General features: G+C 36.6%; 2 protein-coding genes across 2 annotated transcripts; one reads left to right on the top strand and one right to left on the bottom strand.

Annotated features, from left to right (window-relative positions):
* The first annotated feature begins 2,187 nt into the window (after positions 1-2,187).
* LOC112519104 (adenosylhomocysteinase 1-like) lies at positions 2,188-4,402 on the top strand. The gene is made up of 2 exons (XM_025127088.1): positions 2,188-2,935; positions 3,367-4,402. Exons 1-2 carry the CDS (start codon positions 2,225-2,227, stop codon positions 4,111-4,113), a joined length of 1,458 nt encoding a protein of 485 aa, XP_024982856.1. The 5' UTR covers positions 2,188-2,224; the 3' UTR covers positions 4,114-4,402.
* A 3,500-nt stretch (positions 4,403-7,902) lies between these two features.
* Positions 7,903-8,491, bottom strand: LOC112519577 (protein RALF-like 24). Its single transcript, XM_025127775.1, has one exon. It carries the CDS (start codon positions 8,423-8,425, stop codon positions 8,060-8,062), a length of 366 nt encoding a protein of 121 aa, XP_024983543.1. The 5' UTR covers positions 8,426-8,491; the 3' UTR covers positions 7,903-8,059.
* Positions 8,492-10,981: the final 2,490 nt, after the last annotated feature.

The raw sequence follows: 10,981 nt of genomic DNA, 5'->3' as shown, positions 1-10,981 counted from the left end.
TGAGATATTTTTATCAAAATTTTATGATATATTCAGTTTTATATTTTATTCAAAAATAATAATATCATCGTCTTTTCAAAATCACATAAGACCATATTATAACAGCTACTGAGATAAAGAATAAAATTAAATATTAAAATCAAGATGTATATCACTGCATTGCACGAGTACCCTTCTAATTTAATTAATAACATAACTATCTAATTAAGGTTCTCATTTGATTAAGTCTCTCTCTCTCTCTCTCTATATATATATATATATATATATATTTATATATATATATGTGTGTGTGTGTGTGTGTTCGTGCGTCTGAATGATCGTGTGATAAGGAGAGTTAAAGTGAGAAGCATAAGAAGAGATATTCACCCTGATTACTTTTAATCTCAAACCAACCTATGAATCGTGGTTGATACGGAGTTTGATCTGGTGCATCTCATCCTAATGTGCATCTAAGGGTGGAGATCCCTTCTTACGTTTCTCATGTTAACTTTTATTCTCACCGAAACCCAACCACACACGCGCGCGCACACACACACATATAGGTGGAGGTTCAAATGAGAACACCTCCATTTTACAAAAACACGATAACATTTCCAGTTTACAAGAACGCGGTAGCCCCATTTTACTATAATCAATCACATGTGATACCATATTTCATCATATATGATATTGAATTAGAGACGCGGACGACCTTGGTTGCCGGTCAAGTCGTCCGTGCATTAATAAGCTTCATCATGTGTATTGTCATATGTGATAAGGGTGTTTTTCATGTGATAATATAATTCATCACATGTGATATTAAATCAAAGACACAATTGACCTTTGGCACGACCTAGATTGCAGAGTTCGTTATCCGCATACCATCCCCTTACGTGTATTATCACATATGATAAAAGTGTTCTCGTGTTTTAGTAAAATCGGTGTGTTCTTGTTTGAACCTCCACACACACACACACACACACACACATAGTTCCATGGAAAGACTACAAACCATACACATCAATCTCAACCGTTCACACGTACATCTTGTCTAACGAATATCTGGTTTCATAGATATATCAATTGTTTCACAATAAAAAGCGTTGATCATAATTAATGAACTTTAATCATCTTTTATAAATATTCAAACCATAATAAATAAACCTTTATCATTTCTATAAACATTGATTACAGTTTCCTAACATTCAGAAGGTTTGCATTTGATTTGTTGTATATATACATAGAGAGAGACAAACAAAACAAAAAAAAAAAAACCCAAAAAACACTCCATTAGCCATTAGATTAATTGATCCAATGGATGTGATTAAGGAGACAGTTACGAATTTATTTTTAAATTAAAAAAAATCTCCGACTCCTTATTTTTAAATAAAAAAAAAAAACGAATATGATCAAAATAAAATGAAAAAGGACTGAATGGCTTATTCAATAAGAGGCAAGAAAATGACCAATATTCTTAACTGGTAAGTATGGGAAATGACTCTTATCTGATAACATTTATCAGCTTTAACATGCTTACTAACAATCCATTTCCATGGTCGACAATATTACACGATAAAGTAAATGAGAATGACATATTTTATCGATAAACCTTTACCTAATAAGGGTATATTTCAAATGCAACCATGTCCATTTGTACAACCAATGCAACCCATTCGATTTAGATATTTATGGAAATGACGAGAGTTCATTTATTATGATTTGAATATTTATGGATGATGATTAGAGTTTATTAATTATGATCAATACTTTATATTACGAAACAATCAAAACTTTTATGAAATCACGTATTCGTCAAATCAAATGAACGATTAAGAATTGAGTTGTACAAATGTAAAGAGTTGTATAATAACTCACTTCTACCTAAATAATGACTTTATCAAAATTTTAATATATTTTAACTAATAATCAATTATTAACCAACAATTAAATTATTAATTAACTTAATAAAACATGGCATAAAAATAGAAACAAAATCAAACTTTGTTAAGAAATTGTTTGCAATATTCATTCAGACGCTGAAGAGAATGACTGCATATCTCATTTTATCTAGGTGGGACCCAAGCTCACGACCGTTAACTTATAAAAGTCTAGATAGATTAAATCTGGGCCGTTGATACCTCCCCCTTAAACCCTATTTATAACCCTCCATCTCCACACAATGCTTCTTGCCTTACCCACCCCTCTCTGAGAGCCTCTAAGATCCGATCTACAAACCTACTCCGCCATGGCTCTCACCGTCGAGAAAACCTCCTCCGGCCGGGAATACAAAGTCAAGGACATGTCCTTGGCCGATTTCGGTCGCCTGGAACTTGAATTAGCCGAGGTTGAAATGCCCGGTCTCATGTCTTGCCGGACCGAATTCGGCCCTTCTCAACCCTTCAAGGGAGCCAGAATCACCGGTTCCCTCCACATGACCATCCAGACTGCTGTCCTCATTGAAACCCTCACCGCCTTGGGTGCCGAAGTGAGATGGTGCTCATGCAATATTTTCTCAACCCAAGACCACGCCGCCGCCGCTATTGCCCGTGATTCGGCTGCCGTGTTCGCCTGGAAGGGGGAAACCCTACAGGAGTACTGGTGGTGCACGGAGCGTGCTTTAGATTGGGGCCCCGGTGGTGGTCCTGACTTGATCGTTGATGATGGAGGTGATGCGACGCTGTTGATTCATGAAGGAGTCAAGGCTGAGGAGGAGTTTGAGAAGACCGGGAAAGTTCCCGATCCGACTTCGACCGACAACCCTGAGTTCCAGATCGTGTTGTCGATCATTAAGGAAGGGCTACAGGTCGACCCTAAGAAGTATCACAAGATGAAGGATAGGTTGGTTGGTGTGTCTGAGGAGACCACCACTGGTGTTAAGAGGCTCTACCAGATGCAGGCTAATGGTACTCTGCTTTTCCCTGCCATTAATGTCAATGACTCTGTAACCAAGAGCAAGGTATGTTCATTGTATATCATTTATAGATCTCTTCTTATATGATCTAATGCTTGTCGATTATCATATTTTTAACTTAGATCTGATTACTCGCCTCGTTAATTACAGGATTTGAACTTCAGTGTTCTACAACTGATGCTATTTTTCTTCTTCATTAAGCTGATTTTGCATTTTTTCACTAGTAGTAGGGTTTCATGTTTAGATCTGTTATTCTGCTCAGATTTTGATCCCGATCTGATAGCGGTTGTGATCTTAATCGATTGATTAACTTAAAAATTGCAACTTTCATCCCGTGGATGTTCTTTTGCCAATCTCAATTGATACATAATCGAAGTGGTCGGATATTGTTTTATCCATTTCATGGATCTGGATTTCTAGATTTCTCGATGGTAATCGGAACTGGATTTGACAGTAATTTTGTGATATGTTGGCAGTTTGACAACCTGTACGGATGCCGCCACTCACTCCCCGATGGTTTGATGAGAGCCACCGATGTTATGATTGCCGGAAAGGTCGCAGTTGTCTGTGGTTACGGAGATGTCGGAAAGGGTTGTGCTGCTGCCATGAAGCAAGCTGGAGCCCGTGTCATTGTCACAGAAATCGACCCCATCTGTGCCCTTCAGGCCACCATGGAAGGTCTCCAAGTCCGAACCTTGGAAGACGTCGTCTCAGAAGCCGATATCTTCGTCACCACCACCGGCAACAAAGACATCATCATGGTCAGCGACATGAGGAAGATGAAGAACAACGCCATCGTCTGCAACATTGGACATTTCGACAACGAAATCGACATGCTCGGACTCGAAACCTACCCTGGTGTGAAGCGCATCACCATCAAACCCCAAACTGACAGGTGGGTGTTCCCCGAAACCAACACGGGCATCATCATCTTGGCTGAGGGTCGGCTGATGAACTTGGGTTGTGCCACCGGCCACCCCAGCTTCGTGATGTCATGCTCATTCACCAACCAAGTGATTGCCCAGCTTGAGCTATGGAAGGAGAAGAGCAGTGGGAAGTACGGGAAGGAAGTGTATGTGTTGCCCAAACATCTTGATGAGAAGGTAGCTGCCCTTCATCTTGAAAAGCTTGGAGCCAAGCTGACCAAGCTGAGCAAGGATCAAGCCGACTATATCAGTGTGCCAGTCGAGGGTCCATACAAGCCAGCTCATTACAGGTACTAAGCTGTGATTTTGGGGGCAATCTGAAGAGGGTTATATGTGGTTGCTTTATGACTACAAGATACAATTTGATTATGTGTTGTTAGCTTTGGTGATTTTTATGGGGTTGTGTTGGTGGGAAAGTAAGTGAATGGTGTTTCTTTGTTGAAAGGCCATTGAATAAGGGTTTTTGAGTGTGAAAGGGTTGTGTAACACCACTTGTAGTAGGGTTTTTTTGGGGTTATTTATAGGTTTAGTCTTTTGTCACTTGAATTCATGAGGAAATCAAAGAAAAGGAGAAGACTTTTTTCTACACTTGCATTGTTTTAGAGATTTTTCTACACATTTCAATCGATTTTGGGACCGTTTGCGTAAAAGCGGACAACACCTGAGGATGTTATCGAGACAAATTTTACCCGGTTAATTCTTACTAAGTAAGAGACGGTTACAAACAATTCATTTTGATAACCATTAATGTTTACGACAAGGAAAGTGAAGGTGAGACGACATTTGGTAATTGTTCCCAAGATTATTATACAAATAAAGACCTATTTGATTAAGTTTGGGCCATTCTCAAGAGTAGTTATTTTCTTCATCGTCAATAAAATTGTCGTGTAATTTGTATTTATTTTCTTCATACTAATATGTTGGAATTAGTCAACTATTAGGAATTCTATTTGTTTTTTAATCATTGAATTTCTCCCAAAAGGGTGTGGGTGTGGTTGCATTACTTCAGCATCGGATGAGTATGCATGAAATAGGCATTCTAATTGCTTCAAGGTAAAACGTGGTAGATGGTAGACATATACACCATACGCTAACATAAACCAACATGTAAGAGTGATATTAGCAAGAGATCACCTAGTTGCCACATTGGAAGCATTTGAAGATCTAGAGGCAATTACATGGATTACTCTGTATCAATATCGATTAAATGTCTATAAAGAACCTTTATATTACTCTGTATCAATATCGATTAAATGTCTATAAAGAGCCTTTATAATGTAACAGTACTTTGAATATGTTGAAAGTAGCAAATTATAAGACTAAAAATGAAATTATGCAAAGGGTTAAAAATGAAAATATAAATGCATTGTTTTTAGCGACAATTTGTTATCTAGTATACCGGATATGAAAACTTACTTAGATTTTTGTAGGAATGGTATGGATAAAGTACACAAGTTTTTAAAGCATAACAAATATTTAAAGCATTAAAAAGAATAAAACCCTAAACTAAACACCCTTATCGCCCCTTCTTCCCAGAGAGTCCATTCACTGTCGCCCCTCTTTTTATGCACCCGCCCCGTATATCTCAGAACCTCCTCACTGTACCACTTTCCTTGCAAAGGACTGATGACTTTATTCCAAAAAACTAGGTTGAGCTTGAGCGTCTTAAATTAAGAATAGAGCCTTAAGCTTTGAATGGACAATTCTTTTTTGGGTAACTCTGGGTTTGTGGATCAGCTTAAGCGTCGACTAATTTTTTAGATAATGAGAATGATATAAAGTCATCGCAGATAAATCTCCATTACAACAAGAACTTCGATAGCGCATTGATTCAAACCTAAGGTAAGATGCACGTGTTAGAAAAAGATCAATCTTATTGTAATTGTTATGATCACCTCATCATTGAGAGAAGGTTCGTTCGGTTTGATGAAATGATATTCTTTTAATCTCGTATACAACTCTCATTTAATTCTTTTAAGCTCATAATTACTACCCCTCTCTTTTGCATTTTAAGCTCGACACACATACGATTTGAATTTGGAAGGACTTGGAATGCTTGGTATTAGGATTTGGGATGAAATTGAATTCATTTATTTATAAATAATTTGTAACAACAAATTACAAATAATTAAATTACCTTATGATTAATCGATTATTGGAAAACAAACATTTTAACATATTTTAAACATTATTATATACAAATCCCTTAAAATCCCAACCACCCCCATAGAATTTCAAAATCCTATGTTTGAGGGATTTCAAATTCGAGTGACCCTGCAAAACAAAGACGGGATTGGCGTGGATTTGAATTCCAAATCCTTTACATTCCTGCAAACCAAAAGGAGACCAGAATGTTTGTACCCGTCTATCATTTCTATTACAATGTTTACTTCCAATGACATTTTCAATAGGACCAAGATTGCCCATTGATTTACTTAGGCTACATCAAATCAACCTAACCTACGTTATATTCTCGTATGTTGGTGATTTTAGTGTCATCAATCATTTTTGACATAATTGTGATTTACTTGAGATCGATTAAAACAATGAGACAAACATACGTAAGTTAGGCAGTGCAGAGTGCACACTCACAAACATACGTAAGAGTAGCTATATGCATATTATGTCATATAACTTGATTGTAATCCACACTTTTTTTGCATTCTAGGAGACTAGCTTTGGATTAGACATGCGAATGGGGAGAGAATTGAGGTCCCCAATCTCTATCCCCGTCCCCATCTCCGTTGGAAATATGATCACATCCTCGTTTTCGTCTTCAACGAGAAACGAGAATCCCCAACGAGGGGGATTCTTTTTTCATTTCAAATTTGCAAATAAAGGTGTTATCAAGTGTCAAACAGTTGTTTACCAACATTCAAATACAAACAAAACCAAATCAAGATTACCAATAATCGAAATCATTAAATCAAACTACCAAAACATGTGATTGAAAGTCGTGTATCGATAGTGATATGACAATAAATATATAATATATCAAATATACGGGTACGGGACAGGTTGGGGGATCACGTTATTCGGCCTAGGTTTTTAACTTTCATAGATCCCCCGTCCCCATCCCCGGTTTTGCGGGAATCCCCAGTGGGGTGGGGCGGATTTACTGGGTTCCCAATTGGGGGGTCTCATTCTCATGCCTATTTTCAAAGATTAATGGTGAACATGATACCTAATAAGTAGTCTATATAATATTCAAACATTTATTATGCAATGAATCGATCAAAAGCATCAATATATTAGCCTTATTCATGTGTGAATATTTGCTTCTACTTCTACTCTAAACATCTTGTTCTCCATACCCATTTTGCCCTCAATTTTATGCCTTTCTTTATAAACATTTTCAAGCTTTCCACCTTTTCCAACTTCTTCTGATTTAGCTATCAAGATTATGTCTTTCTTTCCAAATATTTTCATGCTTTTTAACCCTTCTCTAAATGCTTCAGATTTTGCCCATCTTTCTTTGCAAATATTCTCATGGTCTTTTATAATCGGAGCTCTTACTCGAGGTCGTTTGCCATCTAGATCTACTTTTTTCTTCGGAACTATTTTCATGGCGATTTTACCATTAAGATTCATCCTTTTCTTTGAAGATAATTCCATGGTCTCCTGAAAGTTCTACCCTACTCGGCATCATCAATCAATGCAAACACCTAAAGACGAACGTAACTTGCATTTCATCATAAATCAAGAATCCAAGATACACCACACCATATGGTCATTGTCTCAACGGTATCTAGTAACCTCACCTTCTTGGAGGTCAAGGGTTCAAATCTCATAACGTGTGAGAAATGTATGCAAGTTTAATTTGATGTATAGAAAAAAGAATCCAAGATACATTCATACATCATGTTGCCATGATCACATATTGCTAGGGTTTTAAGACTCTTTGATTGGAAACAACACAAATCTTCAGAAACCCCAATTGACACCATGAATCATGTTTCATAACCACACAACAAACCATGGTTGAAACTTGCTTCTAATAACCTAAAGATCTTGATTTCAAGTGACATCCCCCACCCATCTTGGTTTTAGGGATCATAAACAACATCTAAAACACATTAATACACCTTAATCCAAACCCAAATTAACTTGCATTTGATTATAAAAAGAGACAACATAAATGCCCTCTAAGTTAAAGCAAAACCAGCATAAATCAAGAAAACATGGATAACCCCATTAAAACAAAAAGAAAGATTAAAAGCTTTACCAATTGTATCATTCAAGATTAGGTGTTTATAGCATCTCTAGCACATCTTGTGATGATTTCACAGCCTCTGTTATAAGGGTTAGCAACCCCTTTGCCCTTACAGTTGTAGTATGAAGCTCCAGGTGTACCACAGGGTACAAGATCCCTCTTTAAGGTCTCGTAACTAATGTACCTCTTCCCCATCAACAATACCCTCCTGTTGCTCTCAGAATCCATCAAATCATCTTCTGAACACTCGACAATCTTCCCACCACAAACCCTTTTCACCATTGGGTTAAATTCATCGTTTTCCAGCAAATTAGGGTTCAGAAATGAAACCCCAGTTGATATTTGGAAGTGGGTATGGAAGAAGAAGAAGAAAAATGGTAGCAAAAGGGATCTCATTTGGGGTTTGTGAGGTGTGTGTGTGTGTGTGTGTTTGCAATTGAGGCTTTTGTTAGAGTGGAAATGTGAGGAGGGTTTTGATGGCAATCAATGAGAGTGTGAAGGTCATATTCCCTCACCTACCAGGGAGAAAAAACCACCCAATATCTGGGACCCATGCCACTAAAAAAGAAATAGAGTAAATTACGTTTTTAGTCCCTGTGTTTTGTTAAAATTTACTATTTAGTCCTTATTTTTTTAAAATTACAGTTTTGTTCTTGTAGTTTATAATGTATTGTTGTTCTAGTTCATGTGGTTTATAATTCATTGTTGTTTTGTTACTTTTTTGTTTTCAATTCATTGTTGTTTTAATCCCTCATAGTTAATGGTAAATCAACTAATGTAGTTAACTACAAGGACGAAAACAACGATAAATTCCAAACCATATAGACGAAAATTGTATCTCAAAAGCACAGGGATGAAAATCATAATCTATAACAAACCATAGGGACGAAAATTGTAGTCTATAACAAACCACAGGGACGTAAAAACACATTACTAAAAAGCTAGAGTAAATTCCGGATTTGTTCCTTCTTACGTTTTTAATGGAGGATGTTGTTGTAGTGGAAGAAGGGGTGGAGGCGGACGTGGTTGCCGGTGGTGGTTGCTGCCAAAACTAGCGGTGATGACTACTAAAACATATATTATATTAAGATTATATATCAAATTAGGTAAATTAGTAATATTTTAGTTTCTCTCTCGTTCTTTTCCCATCTTGTTCCACCTATTTTGGTGGAACAAGAAAAACCTTTTTTTTTTTGTTTCATGTTGTCCCACCTCATCCCTGTCTCATATCACGTCAAACATAGGACAGTGAATTCTTGTTCTGTCCCATGCTACACCAAACGTAGAACAGTGAGTTCTATCTCGTCCTGTCCTGATCAAACGCAGCCTAACGGAGCAAAAGGGAACATTGATAGTAAGAAGGACTGATTTGAAAACAAAATTTATCATAACAATCATGTTCGTAACTTCTTCATTTTGAAAATTATAATATAATAACTTGTATACCAGAATGATCAAACACGTAATTAACTCTTTTGACATTTGATAAACATTTATTTATTTAAAAAATAATTGAAAATTGAAAATAAAATATAATGGGTCCCACATTAGTTTTGGAATGGAAAATAGGCATGAAGAAATAGAGCATTCAACTATACCATGGTTTTAGAGTGGTTCATCCTCTTCCTTCTCCACCATGGTGGGGTTTTGTTCTATCAATTTGTTCTAACTCTGTCTTGTTAATCAGTTTCCAATTAGGGATGGTGATTTGCCTCGACCCGGTTCATCCGACCTGAACGGGGACGAGAATTCCTCTTTAAAACGGGTACCGTGGCTTGGGATCCCCGATAGAATCAAACTAACATATATTCTTCATGTGGTTTGACCGATGATTGATAGATGTTTGACCGGGGACGAGATGTTAATCTTCGTACACGCCAGGGAGTCAGGGACCGGGGCCAGGGATTACAAACCCCCCCCCCCATCCCTGCCCGTTGCCATGCCTATCCCCAACTGTTCTTTTTCTAAGACTTGCTTTTAAACTAATATGATGCTTGAAAATTGTATAGTTTTAAGGATCATAGAACCGGTTTGACTTGTAATCAAACCTTCAAAGACCGGTCCAAGCTTAATTGATATTAGTCTTTGGTCCAATTACACATCTTTATAATCTTGATGCTTTTATAATAACATCAAATTTTGAGAATCACCAGATACTTTTTATATTTATTTAAGAAAATCAGCTTTATTATATCAACTCTTTACCCGTTACTTAAAAGCTGTAATCATACTTAAATTGTCGAACACTTGAAAAATAGCACATCTAAACACCCGTTCTTGAGATTTATACTTTACGAGTTGTGCTATATCATGTTATATGCCTTTTTCTAATACACAGGTAAACATGCTTTTGAGGTCTACACAAATTTTTCCGAAGGTGAGTTTATTTTATCTGAATATATGCAACATTGTATCCAAATGCTAGATACTGAGTCGACCAGTTGTTTACCAGATTTTATATTCAGTATTACATGGATAAATTCGTTTATTTAGATAAATTTGTTTGTCTGGATAAAACTGTGTTTTGGGAGCGCTTGTTTATTCCAGGGGCAAGAGAGGTATTTTTTTTTGGTTGAATCTGGATAAATGAGCTTTTTGAGTTGTACAAAGAAGCCCATATATTTTTCATTAAGCTGTAATTAAACTTCTTAAAATGTCTGTACAAATAAGCACAATCAACTATTAAGCCCATTAAATCAAAATACACAGCCCATAAATATTTGATACTGTATTTAAAGAAAATCTTATTGAAATGATGCAAAGGGAAATGAAAATTCAAAGAGTAATGATAAAATTGTTGAGAAAATGGGAGTGGGAAAGTGATGGAATCCATGGTTTATTTATATTTATGGGTTGGATTCATGTGAGACAAAACTGTTTTCGTGAGACAAATTTTTTACACTTGAACTTCACAGCAAAACGTTGTGAAGATAAAAAAAAAGTCAAACCTTC

The sequence above is a fragment of the Cynara cardunculus genome (assembly GCF_001531365.2).
Source record: "Cynara cardunculus var. scolymus isolate 2C chromosome LG 10, CcrdV1, whole genome shotgun sequence".
Lineage (NCBI taxonomy): Eukaryota > Viridiplantae > Streptophyta > Magnoliopsida > Asterales > Asteraceae > Cynara > Cynara cardunculus.
The sequence above is the reverse complement of the archived record's forward strand: the minus strand, read 5'-3'. Positions and strand labels throughout refer to the sequence as shown.

Coding starts and splice junctions, on each gene's coding strand:
- LOC112519104 (XM_025127088.1), top strand. CDS start 2,225: ATGGCTCTCACCGTCGAGAAAACCTCCTCCGGCCGGGAATACAAAGTC. Junction 2,936..3,366: donor ACTCTGTAACCAAGAGCAAG/GTATGTTCATTG, acceptor ATATGTTGGCAG/TTTGACAACCTGTACGGATG.
- LOC112519577 (XM_025127775.1), bottom strand. CDS start 8,425: ATGAGATCCCTTTTGCTACCATTTTTCTTCTTCTTCTTCCATACCCAC.